The sequence below is a fragment of the Clupea harengus genome, chromosome 5, assembly GCF_900700415.2.
Source record: "Clupea harengus chromosome 5, Ch_v2.0.2, whole genome shotgun sequence".
NCBI lineage: Eukaryota > Metazoa > Chordata > Actinopteri > Clupeiformes > Clupeidae > Clupea > Clupea harengus.
In genome coordinates this window covers 26,682,066-26,699,824 of record NC_045156.1, presented here as the reverse complement: position 1 = coordinate 26,699,824, position 17,759 = coordinate 26,682,066, and the positions used below count along the sequence as shown (strand labels likewise).

At 41.4% G+C, this 17,759-nt stretch overlaps 1 protein-coding gene across 2 annotated transcripts in view; it reads right to left on the bottom strand.

Annotated features, from left to right (window-relative positions):
- frs3 (fibroblast growth factor receptor substrate 3) overlaps positions 1-17,759 on the bottom strand; it is a 29,413-nt gene that overhangs the window by 6,209 nt on the left and 5,445 nt on the right. For both annotated transcript variants that reach the window (XM_031568332.2, XM_031568331.2), the window contains 3 exons: positions 17,312-17,498; positions 16,038-16,199; positions 15,652-15,773 (listed from right to left, as the gene is read on the bottom strand). In XM_031568332.2, coding sequence (XP_031424192.1) covers positions 15,652-15,773; positions 16,038-16,199; positions 17,312-17,498 — 471 coding nt within the window. The remainder of the gene's footprint in view (positions 1-15,651; positions 15,774-16,037; positions 16,200-17,311; positions 17,499-17,759) is intronic.

Sequence of the window (17,759 nt, the reverse complement as noted above, 5' to 3'; positions counted from 1 at the left end):
GGTGAAAAAATGTATCCTGGTTAAGGATCAACCGATGCATTTATTTGCATTTTTTAGGGCCGACACTGGTCAATATCTAATGGTTTGGGATGGCCAATTTGGCCGATATGCATTCATTATATTTGGCTATTGAATGAGCTCATTTACCAATACCTTCTCCGAACAACAGCATGCAATGTGCAGATCTTACACCACCAGGGAATAATCGTTGTTTTATAAACTTAAAAGTAGAAAAAAAATCTGTTTACACACTGGGGTTGATTTTGTTTTATTTGTATAGGCCAGGGGTTCTCAAACTTTTGCAAGCTGGGCCCCCCCAAAGCTGGTTAGGGGTAGTTGGGGCCCCCCCACCCCAGCGTGCCGCCCGCGGCCCGCCGCCACCGACCTTAACTACACCACCATATATAGATATATATAGATAGATAGATAGCATATTGTTATTGATAGGCCTGACATGTCAAGGTTAGGCTATTGTTATTGTTAGGCCCATACAGACAATTATTATAACTATTTATTATTATTATTATTATTATTGTTATTATTATTATTATCAGTAATAGTAGGCCTATTAGTAGGCTATTCCTTATTATCACCATCATTATGTTATTATTATAATTAATGATTATCGACCAATTATTATTGTTGTATTATTATTATTATTATCATAATAATAATTAGTGTTATTATTGCTATCATTTGGATACTGTTCTTATTATGGGCCTCTTGTGATCTTTACAAAAAAAATCCTACAGGTCTGTCAATGTGAGACATGAGCCTGCTTTGCACTGCAAAGGTCCTCAAATCTTGGGGCTATGTTTGACAAACATATCCTCAGGTCATCCTCGATCTGTGCGCGGTTGCGGTATTTAGTTTTGAGCGCAGTGAGTCTTGAAAAGCCTGCCTCGCACAAATATGTCGACGCGAAAAGGAGGAGCATTTTTAAGGCTATGTAGCAAAGCTAATCATTGCTATCCAGAATGACGAAAGAGGGGAGATGCTTAAGTCTACTGCCACTCTTCAGCTGCTCTTTCATGTCTATTGACAGCTCGTCTGCTGAGCAGAGAAATGGATCCCGAACTCAGGCGAATGAACGGTAGTCGTCTTTGAAAAAGGACCCAAACTGATTTCTGATATTCGGCGTGATAGTGTCATTTTACATAGGTATTGCGCTGAGTTTAGCTCCTATTCTACACGTCTTGCGCGGCCGGCAAAATCAGTGTTTCGGCAATTGTATGGGGTTTGCCAAGCTTAGCAATTCTATGAGCAACTACATAAGATGCTTCCAGACACTGCTTGGAGATGGTGGTTCGTTGTTGCTGGAGGCCATCACGTTCATGTTTAAAGAAGTCCACAGGCTTCTCTTTCTGACTTTTACGAATCAGAAACGTGTCCATAGTTGTGTTTGTTTGCTGATACAATGTGTGTGAAGTTAATAAAGTTCTAATTTCAACGTCGTGTTCTTGTATGTGTGGTTGTGAACGACACGAATAATGGATAAGGCTGTGCTAGGCAATGATTCTTAACCAAACGAACTGTACACAATGTAGACAGGGACAGCACAAAATAGTATTCAAGTGCTGGTGTTTTATTTGTTGCAACACGGTGGATGATAAAAAAATTTAAAGGTAGGTGTTAAGGAGAAAAGGGCTAGCTGCAGTTGGAAGAAGGTAGCTAGCTAGGCTAGCTCTCGGGGCTACGAGCTTTTTCAAAAGACAGTGGAGCAAATTACTCCTTAGAATAGGCTACGAATAGACCTACTGCAAGTGCAGTAAGGTATTACTAAGGAAGGAGTGTCTTTAAAAAGACTGTTTATAAAGCAATGAATATCTGAATGATACAGGAAACAAGAGAAATTGAACAAACTCTGCAGAGTATCGTCTCAGGGTGAGCCCTTACCAATGCCTGCGTTTTTTTTTTATACTGGGAAGCTTAGGCGCAACTCGCGTTCAAATGATAAAACTCCGTTTTGATTGGTGGATCAGGAGCAAAACAGTATTTGATTTGTTTGGGTCAGTCCAGCCTCTTGCATTTCGCCACTGAGGGAGCTTTCACTAACCAGTGACAGGTCGGCGTTTTTTTTTTTTTTTTCTCCGTCTGTGACGTCGCGCCCCCCCTGGAGAGTGTTCAGCGCCCCCCACTTTGAGAACCACTGGTATAGGCCTATAGTTTTCACTGCTCCTTCAAGACCAAAAGCGCTAGCTAGCTACTTTAAATTCCATTGCTGGTAATCAGCTATGATTTCCCGAAGTGTGAAATAATAAATTCTCATTTTATTAACGGGTCTCCAGTAGTATTATTGTCAGGGAGGACACAGACTAATTAAGATATGTAGTGAAAATCGCTTTAGATATAAGCAAATGCTAAATAAAGTGTAAATGTATTTTTCTTTGTCCTGACCCTGAGTCAGTGCTTTAAAACGTGCTTGCACATGCACAGTCAACGCACACAGGTCCCCTATGAAAGAGCAAATGAATGGCACCAACGATGACATTACCTAGGGTAGTAAAGATAAGATGAAGCTATCATTAGCTAGCTAGCCAGCTAAACAAAGGATGCGCTATTGTTATGTCATTATGTTTTACATCTTAAATAAGGTTACATTTATAACATTAGCTTCATTTTTAATAGGGATGCACCGATACCACTTTTTTACAAACCGATACGAGTACGAGTATTTTTATTTGTGTACTTGCCGATACCGAGTACCGATACTTCTTAGATTTGGTCTCCATGAAAGTGCAATTAATTTGGAGGCAGATCTTATTTTATCCTCTGCAGATTATGTCAAGCCTATAGTACAAAATTAACAGAAGGCTATCCCAAGCCAAAAATAAACAGAGCTTTCTGGTTTTAACACACAAAAAAAGCCTTCAAACAGACAATATCATCACATTAGACAAAATGCAAATATAACCAGATAAAGGCAATTCAATTTGCTGCATAGTTAACAACACAGTCTGCTTAACAAAAAGTGAACAGAACTATGACTGGATTAGCACAAGAGCACATTTCAGTTACAAAAGGATCAGAAGAATCTCCTGCTCAAGTACACAAACAATCACTTAACCTATGTGGCACAGTCTTTCTCTCTACCTCTCTCTCTCTCTCTGTGTGCGTGCGCGTTTTTTTCTTTTGCAAGACGTCAGTTAAGATTGGTTGCGCCACTAGCATCAGTGAACTCTGTGTACTTAGCTATACTATGGTGTGTCTTCAGATGTTTAATCAAATTGCTTGTTGTTGTGTCCTGTACTTTTAATGCAGCACAGGAAGTCAACGTCAGCACAAAATGAAGACATACACGGATGCCAGACGTGGTGCTCGTCCTCCTGCCTTTCAAAAAGGGGACAGAGTGCGGGTGAGAAACCCACTACATGTTCCTAAAGGACACAGGAAGTTCAGTGATCCTCTGACAATAAGCAAGAAGCTTGGTGAGGGTACATACAGACTGAGTAATGGAAATACCTGGAATGCCTCCCACCTTCCTGACTTTCCAACCACTACACACACACCTACACACGAGGACACTAAACCCCCTGACGAAATACTTGAGCCTAGGCCCCTACGAGATACTCGCCAGCCTACCTGGCTGAAAGACTTTGTTAGTTAAGAATGTGATACTACACTGTGATTCTTGTGATGCATACAATTGTTTACTTGCACTTTGAATCGATGACCGTTGATTGTTGACTTGATTATATGCACTATTTCTGATACACTGTTACTGTATTGATTGCACTGGAGTTATTTTAATTGCACAGTAATGTTACAGTCAAAAGGGTGAGTTGTTCTGCATTTCTATGTGTTTATTACTTCAGACAGATGCATTACTTACCTGATCTAAATTAGGTTACATGTTTCCATACCTCACTGTATTCATAGGGGTTAAGCACTTACTTAGCAGTATGGATGAATATTCTTGCCTATGGATTACAGTATCCTCATATGTGTTTTCTATTATATATGTGTCTTCAGTAGGGTAGTTACTCCTTTTCTACAAAGGGGAAAATGTTGTGTCCTGTACTTTTAATGCAGCACAGGAAGTACCTATACAGGTTGTATACATGTAAAGAAGTTGCACTTCCTGATGATGCCATGTTAGTTCTGCCTTGAGTAAAGTACCTGTTGGTCTAGCTCTGCCTACTCCGTCATTTCTCATACATTAGAACACTACACTTGTGTTAAACAAAGTACTTTCCTTTCCGCCCCTCGACACCGCAGATCTTACACTATGCCTTACTCCTGTCGTCGTCATTTATCTTAAAATGAGCCCAAATCGCCGTTAAGGCAGCACAACGGAATTGCTAATCGCTAACGAGATGCTAGCAGCTAAATTTAGCGAAACCTGTATACTGAAATACTTTGACACTATGACAAACTTTCCTAACACAGTCAAAAATCAAGCAAATGCAACACAAGACAGCAAATAAGCTACTTACTAGTCTGGCAGAGAGTGGTAGGACAGGTAGGACAATAAATCACATTTTGTGTCAGCATAGCCCGGCCAGTTTGATGCAGTGCAATACTGATGACTGGTATCGGTGCTTGGTATCGGCAGTTCAAAAGCGAGTACGAGTATTTTAACGAAGTATCGGCACCGATACTGGTATCGGTGCATCCTTAATTTTTAAGATCTGAAATCTGACTACAATGTGCCTGTGTGAATTTGCTAAAATAGGATGTTTAAGTATATAAATTGGTAAACTGATATGATTAACCAACCTGTGCCTGTAAAAGTGCAGTGAATGTTTCTCCCTGTTGCGCCAATTGTATTTCTGCACATGTTATGGTTGTGGTTCCCAACCAGGAGTTTCCAGAAATGAATGTTGATAAAAAAAAATGGAGTATATTAACAAGAAAGAATAACATACACGTAAGGCTGTACAAAAGGCCGTAACTGGAAGCCTTCTGCCTGCTACCGAGAGGATTAGTTGAGTTATATGTTCACAATTGACAGTGGTAACAATGAGACTTTTGGTTAAGCTCTTTATAGTGGCAAGTGTTACATATTTAACTTTGTCCACACCACGTGCTGAGGAGAGGCTTGGAGGGAGTTTTGGTCGCTAGGTTCACCGTCGCAGAGTTGGGAGCTGAAGTTTGGAATTTTGATCATCAAGGCATCGTGGACTAGCCTGGATGCCAGACGAACTTAGCCCCGCCCACAACATTTTAGGTTGGGAAGTTCGGTCTGGTGTCGCTCCGTTGGGGAGAAACTATCTCCTCACAAAAAATCTGTGAGGAGATAGATAGACCAATCAAATTGTCAGGGTAACGTAATCAACCACGTCACCAAAGAGCTTTTGGGCTGAATTAGTTTTCAACAAACATGGCTGCCGTTGGAGAGCTGAAATGTGGAGATTCGAGTCTGTTTTAGAAGACATTGACAGCACATTCATTTTGAAAGAGGAACAGAGAAACGCGATCAAGGCATTTGTCGATCGAAAAGATGTTTTTGCCGTCCTTCCTACGAGATCCGGTAAAAGTTTAATGTATCAGCTGGCCCCATGGTCTACGTTATGGTCATACTACGTTGCTCTGATTGGTTCTAGATATATCCAATTGAGCGAAGAGGCATTTTTTTTCCTGGTTCGGTTGAAACACGCCCCATAATCACAGCCCAACTAGAATTATGAGTATGACATCGTCAGGCTAATCGTGGACTGCTGGACTGGTCAAACTAATGTATTGGTGGAGCCAAATTATATGCACATTCGTGGGTGAGCAGATTGAACTAGTTTTGACCTGTATGCAGTGTTCAATTAAATCATGAACATTTAATCTACTGTAAGTTTTTTCCCTTGTTTAATGTAATGTTAAGTTATCATGTCCCGAAGTTTCCATTTGTTCAATTCCATCAGAGTGCCATTGAATCATTATTTTATAACTAAAAATACTATTAATAGAAACCATTCTTTGCATTTACTTCTTTCATTGTAACTATATCTGAGGATTTACATATTTCCTGCCAGGTACACTGGTATAGTATTTCTTCAGTGGAGGCACCGTGCTATTCACTTAACTCAGTGGTTCTCAAAGTGGGGGGCGCGCCCCCCTGAGGGGGCGCGAACACTCTCCAGGGGGGGCGCGATGTCACAGACGGAGAAAAAAAAAAAAAACGCCGATTGGTCACTGGTTAGTGAAAGCTCCCTCAGTGGCGAAATGCAAGGGGCTGGACTGACCCAAACAAATCAAATACTGTTTTGCTCCTGATCCACCAATCAAAACGGAGTCTTATCATTTTCAACGCGAGTTGCACCTCCCCTTCCGAGTATAAAAAAAGTTTGTTCAATTTCTCTTGTTTCCTCTATCATTCAGATATTCATTGCTTTATAAACAGTATTTTTAAAGACTCACTCCTTCCTTAGTAATACCTTACTGCACTTACAGTAGGTCTATTCTTAGCTCTCTAAGGAGTAATTTGCTCCACAATCTTTTAAAAAAGCTCGCAGCCCCGAGAGCTAGCCTAGCTAGCTACTTTCTTCCAACTACAGCTAGCCCTTTTCTCCTTAACACCTAGCCTACCTTTACATTTTTTGATCATCCACCGTGTTGCAACAAATAAAACACCAGCACTTGAATACTATTTTGTGCTGTCCCTGTCTACATTGTGTACAGTTCGTTTTGTTAGGAATCATTGCCTAGCACAGCCTTATCCATTATTTGTGTGCAAGTCGTTCACAACCACACATACAAGAACACGACGTTGAAATTAGAACTTTATTAACTTCACACACACTGTATCAGCAAACAAACACAACATGGACACGTTTCTGATTCGTAAAAGTCAGAAAGAGAAGCCTGTGGACTTCTTTAAACATAAACGTGATGGCCTCCAGCAACAACGAACCACCATGTCCAAGCACAGCACTGTCTCCAAGCAGTGTCTGGAGGCATCTTATGTAGTTGCTCATATAATTGCTAAGCTTGGCAAACCCCATACAATTGCCGAAACACTGATTTTGCCGGCCACGCAAGACGTGTAGAATAATGATAGGTATTGCGCTGAGTTTAGCTCCTATGTCAAATGACACTGTCACGCCGAATATCAGAAATCAGTTTGGGTCCTATTTCAAAGAGTACTACCGTTCATTCGCCTGAGTTCGGGATCAATTTCTCTGCTCAGCAGATGAGCTGTCACTAGACATGAAAGAGCAGCTGAAGAGTGACAGTAGACTTAAGCATCTCCCCTCTTTCGTCATTCTGGGTAGCAATGATCAGCTTTGCGACATAGCCTTAAAAATGCTCCTCCTTTTCGCGTCGACATATTTGTGCGAGGCAGGCTTTTCAAGACTCACTGCGCTCAAAACTAAATACCGCAACCGCGCACAGATCGAGGATGACCTGAGGATATGTTTGTCAAACATTGCCCCAAGATTTGAGGACCTTTGCAGTGCAAAGCAGGCTCATGTCTCACATTGACAGACCTGTAGAATTATTTTTGTAAAGATCACAGGAGGCCCATAATAATAACAGTATCCTAATGATAGCAAAAATAACACTTATTATTATTATGATAATAATAATAATAATACAATAATAATAATTGGTCGATAATCATTAATTATAATAATAATAACATAATGATGGTGATAATAAGGAATAGCCTACTAATAGGCCTACTTTTACTGATAATAATAATAACAATAATAATAATAATAATAAAAATAGTTATAATAATTGTCTGTATGGGCCTAACAATAACAATAGCCTAACCTTGACATGTCAGGCCTATCAATAACAATACGCTATCTATCTATCTATCTATCTATCTATATATGGTGGTGTAGTTGAGGGCGGTGACGGCGGGCCGCGGGCGGATGGGGGGGCCCCAACTACCCCTAACCAGCTTTGGGGGGGCCCAGCTTGCAAAAGTTTGAGAACCCCTGACTTAACTCATTCAAATTCTGCTTATTAGTTTGTTATTACTTAGTGGCTGTATACAATACTTACTGTACACTACTTACTACTTACTTACTTTGTCCAGTTCTTGAATGCCTGTTTTGTTCTTGAATACCTTGGAAAGTTGCATGACTCATCCTGCCAGTTACTGTGAAGCTGTACTCCCCATCCACGTCTCCCACAGGCGTGGAGCCAAATTATTTGCATATACGTGGGTGAGCAGATTGAACTAGTTTTGACTTGTATGCAGTGTTCAATTAATTCATGAACATTTAATCTACTGTAAGTTTTTTTCCCTTGTTTAATGTAATGTTAAGTTATCATGTCCCGAAGTTTCCATTTGTTCAATTCCATCAGAGTGCCATTGAATCATTATTTTATAACTAAAAATACTATTAATAGAAACCACTCTTTGCATTTACTTCTTTCATTGTAACTATATCTGAGGATTTACATATTTCCTGCCAGGTACACTGGTATAGTATTTCTTCAGTGGAGGCACCGTGCTATTCACTTAACTCATTCAAATTCTGCTTATTAGTTTGTTATTACTTAGTGGCTGTATACAATACTTACTGTACAATACTTACTACTTACTTACTAATTCTGATGCTAAAATTCCTAAATGAAGGCTAGTGGTAGACAGGGAATCCAGCCAACTCACGAAAAATAGCTGGGAACCCAGGATCCATTGTTTTTTGTTTTGTTTAGTATGAGTGTGTCTAATGTGTACTTTATAGCATTAGGGGAAAAGGGGTTACATACAAGGAGTTCTAGTCTGAAGGTACAATGTGTAGTGGCATCTAGTGGTGAGGATGCTGAATTGCAACCAGCTGAATACGCTTCCCCTTACAAGCATGTGCGCGAGTACCTACGGTGGCCGTCAAATGCCATAAAATCTCAAGCCAGTGTTTTGGTTTGTCCATTTCGGGCAACTGTAGAAACGTGGCAGTGCAATTTGGAGGACTCCGAGGAAATGGATCCACTCCCTATGTAGATAAGAAGGACTCATTCTAAGGTAATGGAAACACGAGTTGTAGTTACAGGTATACACTAATGAAAACATAATTATGAATACTATATTTCATTTCTACTAATAGATGCCACTAAATACAACACACTGTACCTTTAGCTCAAGTAAACCTGCAATACCTACATATATTTATAGTGTAAACATAAGAGGGAGCATTTGGACAAATATCAGCAACACATGATGAGCATGAAGCGGGGTGTTGCTAAACTTAAAGCTCTACTGGGGCACAGGTCAAAACAATGTTTGTTCTTGAATGCCTGTTTTGTTCTTGAATACCTTGGAAAGTTGCATGACTCATCCCGCCAGTTACTGTGAAGCTGTACTCCCCATCCACGTCTCCCACAGGCGATGGAAGACAGCCTTAAACCCTGGTTGACAGTGATGTACCTTAGGCCTCCAGGGATGATAGTAGGTATGGAGTTGCAGGCTTTGATTTTGTCTTTGCCATCAGGCCGTTTAGAATAGCACTTTGCCATCAGGCCGTTTAGAATAGCACTTTGCCATCAGGCCGTTTAGAATAGCACTTTGCTAGCCAGAAGTTCATACATCCACCCTTTCGTCATGACAGTGGTTGTGACAGTGGAGGATGGGAACTCTGCTTTCAGCATGTTTTTCTGATTAAAACTGACCATTGGTGGTCATTTTTGAGCCATCTCACTCACTCCAAACTTTCTTAATGCTGTCCGATTACTGTTTTCGGTTGCATACTTCATAATCTGCAGTGTAAATTCAGCAGTATAGCTTTTTCTTTTTGGTGGCACAAATATCAGTTTATTTCAGTTTAGTATATGTAAACTTTTTTTTCTTTTTCGATGGTACAGTAACCAGTTTTCAAAGGTCATGAGTGCAAACAGTGCCATCTCTTGGCCATAGTTAGTGTCCAGTGTAGCGGAAAGCAAACACTGGTGGTGCACCGGCTAGTAAACGCAGACTTAGCTTCACCGGTGCATGAGAGGGGCACACAGCGACTGAAGTGAAAAAGATATGGGCTGATGTGAAGTTGAGTTAATTACATAAGTAGGCTACTTGTGGATCTTGATAGGCCCTATCTATATTATGTAGGTCCATATGATATATTTAAGTTATGGATATTCACATGTTTATTTACAGAATGTATATAGGTCCATTCTATTCCACTATGGCTATATCCACGCGATTGAGTTTAATGCTTATTTATTTATTCATTGCCATTTGCAGTGTTCGTGTGTTGCTTTTATTTATTTTAGGAAATCACGATGCCTCATAGAATCATGACTATAAATGTGAAAAGTAATTGTTAATGATACAAATATTCTCATATTTATTATTATTATAATTATTTAAATCTGAGGATGTCTGTAGAATTGATTGGATTGATTTGACTGATTTCTCACAAATGTAGCCCTTAAGAACATGGGTGCATTCCAATCTGGCCTATCTACGACTGCTTTTCCGCGTTCATAAATCCTGTTCCTAGCTAAGAACGAATCCCAGATGAGAAACCATTCAGGAATGCTGGAATTGTCCCGGGAACTTCGTAAATGGAGTTAAGAAGAAGTTTCTTCTTAGCCGAACCTAGTCCTAGTCTATCTGAAATCAGTGCGCCAAAAACTGCGCCACTGAGCAAAACTACCAGTATGCATTAACTTGTAGCTTCTTCTGGCAACTTAAGTTAGGAAGAAGTTTCTTCTTAACTTTTTCTTAACTGCGTTCAGGAATGAGGTCCAATATTGTTGCAGTGTGTTCTCACTGGAAAGGCACAAGAGGCCTATTCTTCAAGTAACATGGACTGTTTGAGTTACGCTTAAGTTTAGACCACTGTATTGAAAGCATATGAGCTTGTCCCCGAGAACTACCGGCAATGGGCCTCATTCTCGAACGCAGTTAAGAAGAATTTAAGAGGAATTTAAGAGGAATTTAAGAGGAATTGGATTTAGGACAACATTCGGCATTCATGAAAGTTTTCTCATCTGGGATTTGCTCTGAACTTCAGAAGACTTTCCGAACTCGAAATAGCAGTCGTAACTCGGCCAGAGTTTTCTCAAATGCGATTCCTTAAAAAACCACAAGATGGCCCCGTGGGCCATCTTGTGGTTTTTTGAGGAATCGCGTTTAAGAAAACTCTCCGTGTTAATGAATTTGTGAGAAATCGTTGGTGATTGCGTTCACATCAACTCTACAGATCCTCGGATTAAAGTATCATTAACAATTACGTTTCACATGTAGGCCTATAGTCATGATTCTACGAGGCACCGTGATGTCATAAAATAAATAAAAGGACTACACCGGAATGCTGCGCTCGTCTAGTGAGCGTCGTTTGGCACTGCCGTCTGTGCAAGTACGGCAATCCAGAATTTTCAAGTAGTTCCACGTTGGTGGAACGAACTGCCTAGCACTACCAGAGCAGGCGCGTCCCTCTCTACCTTTAAGAAGCTTTTGAAGACCCAACTCTTCAGAGAGCACCTCCCTTCCTAACTGGCACTTCGACTAGTGCTTAACTTGCACTTATAGCAGTTACATTCCTGCACTTCGTTTTTATTTCCTATTTCGTTTTTCTATTTCTTATGTAAAGTAGTATTTATTGTTACACTAGGTCTCTATTGCTCGTAGCTTGACTGTTCTATCCCTTGTACGTCGCTTTGGACAAAAGTGTCTGCTAAATGACTAAATGTAATGTACACGAAACCGCTTTGACATGACTCGTTTACGAGTTGCTTTCGTGTAGATTCGGTCGATTCCGACTGCACACGTCACTACGGTTGCGTGCCCTTATAAGGAGCTGGCAGGGCGTGTATGTATGCAAATTCAGGAGCACGAGAACGCGCTTTCAATTTAAGAAAACTCTTCCGGGGGAGCACAGCCCAGAAAACTTCTGCTGCGTAGGACCGCATTTTCAAGCGTGCATGAATTTGGCGGATGTCTTTTGCTTACGTTGTTTTTCCGAAGCCCGTAAGAAACATTTCAGAAGAAACTTCAGAAAATGTTCGAGAATGAGGGCCAATGTTTTTGCTCCTGTAAAAATAAGAATGCACAGACGCACTTTGAGTTTATGAGAGAAATGAGTAAACCCTTCACTCTCTGGTGTTCTGCTCAAGGGGTTAAAACTTGTAATGAGTAGTTCAATGTAATTGTCCTGGAGCAGTTTAAAAATTCTGTACCTGATCGAATAGTCACATTCATTATTGAGCATGAGATGAAGTTGCCAGAAGAAGCTACAATTTAATGCATACTGGTAGTTTTGCTCAGTGGCGCAGTTTTTGGCACACTCATTTGAGCTAGACTAGGACTAGGTTCGGCTAGTAGAGTTTCATAATCTGCCTCCCCAAAAAACTAATCCGGGCTTTAACTCATATTTTGATTTGGTCTGCAATTATTGCAGGGGAGAGGGACATTGGGAGGAGGGATCACCCTGGTTGATGTTAGCCGCTCAAGAAGTAGTAGCGCCAACTTTGGTGCTATTGATTTCGATTTTGGTCATCGCATGAAAGGTCGATGCAAGATAACGGAGATCTGTGAGAGCCTCCAAAGAACTTGGTATATTATGTAAATGGCTTCAGGGAGAGATTATGTCAGGCCAGAGAGTTGGCAAAACTGAGACTCAGCCTAGAGTTTCATATGAGAAGTGCACTTTTGATCCGGGTGATCCGGTCCATATTCTCCGTCCTATAGTGGGATCTCCATTCCAAGTTAAATTTGATAGTCCAGATATGGTACAAAAAAATATTATCTAGTTTCCACGCCGATGCGTAGGAAGGCCACACGATTCTGCCAAATTCGTAACAAAATTGGATTTATTAAAAAGGTTATTGACAGGTGCCCTTAAGACCTTAAGCACACTGCATGGGAGATCTCTTCGATTATCACTCCATCGGCCAGGTGTTTACCACAGTACACCGGCTACGACATGCACACTGCCGTGCACAGACAATAATGTGCACAGTGTGTACAGAGCCAGACCGCAAGGTGTATACCTAATCTTGTATTTTGGGTTAAACTGTGTTGCTTTGACATTGCGAATTAGGACAAAAAAGCCCATGGCATGAACCGAAGTGTCAATGGAGACCAATAGTGGCCAATACATCAGTAAAACCAATATAACGGTCTATCTATACGCCTGCTGCATTTAAAACTTTACTAAGTCTTACAAAGATACAAGTATATTCCTGCTTAGGGATGGATTTAAAACTTTATCAATGTCACTACCCTCTTGCACATTAACTGCCCTGTTAAGAAATCGGCCAACGTAATATAGAGAGACATGTTACAATGATTGTCTGTAGTAAGGGACAATATGCTATAGATGTGGTACTTAGAAATCTGGAACACATATCATCCATGTTAGGTTTCAAATGGCTAATAGAGCTTCATTAGACACCGATGAGCCAAAACATGATGACCACTCACAGATTAAGTGAATAACATTGATTAGCCTGGAACAATGGTGCTCTTCAAAGTGCATGGTACATCATACAGTAAGCAACATTCTGGAACATGCTGGATGCTGGAGAAATGGGTAGGTGTAATGACCTGACCATAGTTACCGAAGGCCAAAGTCAAAGCATGTCCAAAATGGCAAGTCATGTGGGGTGCTCCTGGTCAGCAGTGGTCCGATGAGGCACAGACCATAATCCCATAACAGGATGTGAGATTTGTCCATGCATAAGAGCAATGAAGGCTATCTTGTCTGGACTGAACAGACAGAAGGACTCAAATGGCGCAAGGCTATATGATGGCTACAGGAGAAATGCATCTCATCACAGTGCATCACACCCTGCTATACAAGGCTGTGTAGCCAAGACCAGTCAGTGTGTCAATGACAACCCCTGTCCACCACCAAAAGGGCCTACAATGAACATGCCAGCATCATAACTGGATCTTGGAGCAATGGAAGAAGAATCGTCTGTACTCATGAGTCATGTGGAAGGACAGGACAGGTGTGCACCATTCACCTGGGAAAGTGATGGCAGCAGGATGCACTGTGGAACGTAGACAATCCAGGGGAAAGAGTATGATGTTCTGCACGAGGTTCTGCTGGGAAATCCAGGGTCTGGCAGCCATGTGGATGTCAATTTGACACATCACATCAATGCTGATCAGGTATACCCCTTCATGGCCATAGTATTCCCTTATGGCAGTGGCCTCTTTCAGTAAAACGATGTGCCTTGCCACACTGTATAAACTGTTTAGGAATGGTTCGAGGAACATGATGACAAGAGTTTAAGCTGTTGCACTGGCTTCCAGATTCCCAGATTTCAATCTGATCGAGCATCTGCGAGATTTAATGAGACAAATTCGATCCATAGCTGCTCCACCCCACAACTTAGAGGACCTATAGCAGGGGTACTCAATAGGCGGACCGCGGTCCGGACCCAGACGCAATCAAATTCGGACCGAAGCCAAAATCAACATTCTAATTTAATCATGACCCAAGCGAGTTTTCATTGGTGCGTGATTTCGCGCTATATATTTTCCCTACTCGATGTGGTTTCTATCTTCTGTGTCCAATCCAGAGGTCCAATCAGGAGCTGTAATAACAACATCACTATGACAACTCACTCACTCAATGTTGGCCGCGAGCTCTGTGGTTTGGTCTGAGCAGGTTGTGTGTGTCAATGGCAACAACGCGGGCAGATAGATTTGTGAACAGTATCTTTTTCTCAGCAAACGAAAATCATGGCGTGCTTTAAACCCGACAAAAAACGAAAAGTTGATTCCAAAAATCGCTAATTTAAGACAGAGTGGACTGACAAGTATGCATTTGTGCTGCCTGTGGGGAGCACAAAACCGATGTGTTTCATCTGCAACGAGAGGGTTGCCCTTGTCAAAAGTGGTAACATGAAAAGTCACTATGAAACAAAGCATGCACACTTCGAAACAAAAATACCCGCAGAACTCTGAGGTAAGGGGCATAAAAATAAACCATCTGCAATCATACCAAGCAACATGCAGTGTCATAGTTAGATCAGCCACACAACAAGAGCGTGCATACCTCAACATACTGTTGTGAGTCTGCCTTTTCAACCATGAATATGGTGAAAAACAAATACAGGAGCACACTCACTAATGAACACTTTCATCAGTGCCTCCGCCTGGCCTTCACACATTTGATGCCCAAGGTTAAATCACAAAAAAGTGTCACCTTTCACACAAATAAGGCCAGACCACATCACCTTTTGTGCATAGTTCGAACGTTTTTGTTGGAGTTATGTTTTTGGATTTTGACCGTAACTGTTCCGGACCCTGGACTGAAGGGAAATTTGGCGAGTGGACCTTTTGGGTTTCTAATTGAGTACCCCTGACCTAAAGGATCTGCTGCTGACATCTTAATGCCAGACACCAGAGGACACCTTCGGAGGTCTTGTCGAGTCCTTGCACTGGCAGATTGAAGCTGTTTCGGTGGCATGGAGACACCAATGGCACATTGGGGGTGGTCATAATGTTTTGTCTCAACGGTGTCACATTCTCCATGAGCGGCACTTCTTAGCATCATGCCTAAGTGTCACTGACCATTTCTGGAGGACTACTTTGAGCCGACCCATGATTCAACTCATGAGTCAAGGATCAAGCTCAAAACACGTGACACCTATGACACATTGTCATATGCATTGTTGCGCTGATTTAAGTCACAAAGCACTGTCTATCTTTTCTGTGCTTGGAAATATTCGAACATCTTTCATCCCTAAACATCTTTGAGATGTCTGAGGTCCTCACATGTTGGTGAATCTCCCCCCACATCTGATTACCTGATCATCCAAACCCATGAGGCTGTGTCCGTGGTCGTCATTGAGAGAGGGCTGGGATGAGTCACCACTGATTGAATAGCCTGGATATCCGTTGGGAAAGCCCTGAACTGGGAATGCTGGAGCTAAAATGGCAAGGGCAGAGATTCACACAGAAAGATGTATTATTTGGATGTCTTCAGAACATTAATACAAATATATACACATTATAGTCATATTTCAACATCTCATTTGTGTCTGTGTTGAGAGGCAAATCATAATGCAGACAAAGTATGCAAAGAGGTGTGTGCGCATGTGTGTGTGTGTGTGTGTGTGTGTGTGTGTGTGTGTGTGTGTGTGTGTCCGTGTGTGCGTGTGTGCGTGTGTGTGTGTGTGAGGCCCCCACTTACTGTTAGGTGTCTGTGGTGTCCGTGATATGTCTATCTCAGGTGTGTGTGCTGGCCGGGTCATGATCATCGGCTCCTCCACCACGTTGATGCTGTTGCACTGCATGAGCTCCTGCAGTAGGTTGAAGACTTCCTCTGCACGTGAGCATTTGAATGCAAAGATTCCTGTAGAGAGAGGGACACTTGAGAAATGAATCAGGGCAAATACATCCTTTTTTATTCTGCCATCCAAACTTTTGCAAGTAAACAATAGGAGGAAATCACAAAATCCTGGACAAACACCTCAAACATGTCTGCCAATGTGATATTTTAGGCCTCAAATATGCCTGAGGATTAAAAAAATATGTCTGGGGGGAAAAAGAGGATGTCAAATCAGCAGACACACATGCGAGTAGGAGGGAAGCTATCAGAACTGGTCCTGCTGTGGTATTCAACCTTGGATGGTGCATGGATGGTAAAGTCTTTCAAGTGAACATTTTCTCCAGTACATTTTGCCACTATACCTTGTCTAGAAGCAAAAGAGTTGAAATAATGCTGCTTTTACCCTGGCTGAACTGGCAGGACAGTCCGAAGCCCAAACCACTGCTCTTCTGGAACTGATTAACTTATGTCACAACAACTAAACAAATGTGGTAAACGAACGAAGGAAACCAGTAGACCAATAAAATACCATATCAGGCATCTGGAAAAGCAGGTTTCTAAAAATAAGATTTAAGAAGAAATTAAAAAGTACCCACAGAAGGGCTTTTTCAGAGTTTAGGGGCCAAAACCACAAAGAGGCAGTCATCCTTAGGCTTTAGTATGGACTCTAGAGGAACCAGACTCTAAGCAGTCTAAAGGTCTTTAAAGATCTTCAAATACATTCCAGATGCCAGTGGAGCAAAGCAAAAAATAGGAGAAATATGCTCAAACCTTTGAGTCCTGGTTAAAAGTGTGGCTGCAGAGTTCTGAACCATCTGAAGCTAAGAAATGCAATGCTAACTTCAGCAAGTAAAGATGGCATTACAGTAGTCTGAACATGAAGAAATGAAAGTGTGTGGAGTCAAAATACACTCCTAAGTTCATGGAATTCATTAGCAATAAACCAATTTGTATCTCTCATTTGACGCTGTCCTGAAGCAAGTCATAGTCAAGTCATAGATATAGAAATCCACAAAAATGGAACAATTCACTGATGAAAAAAAAACCCTTTGCTTGAAACAAGTTAGGCAAGTTAGCAAAACTGTTGCATTGCAGTGCCCCAGATGGAATTGTATAAACTTCTATTGAGAACTTACCCTGTCCAGTCTGACAGCGCCTGCCACTCTCAAAGGAGAAGAGGTTGGAGTCATAGCCGTAGCGCCGCAGACAGAGGTAGGGCCATCGGATGGCATCTCTCTTGCGTGTGTGCAGTATGAGCTCGGTCTGTGTGAGCTCCATAGTGCCCGAGCCCAACTCATTCCCCTCATCATCCACATTGGTCACCTGCATCGACAGAAATGACAGGATGGGTGGGCGAAAAAAAACATTGCTTCAGCTGAGTATGATATTTTGTATGATGATATATTTTATAGTTGGTGTCGTGATGTATTACATCAAATTGTGTCACAATAAATACATTCTTATTTGAATTATCTGTATTATCAAAGCAAATACAACCAAGCTAAGTTATCAATTCTTGGATTTTATGCTTGTTTTGGTTCTGCAAAGATTCACTAGTAATCCCAATATGTCTCAATATAGGCC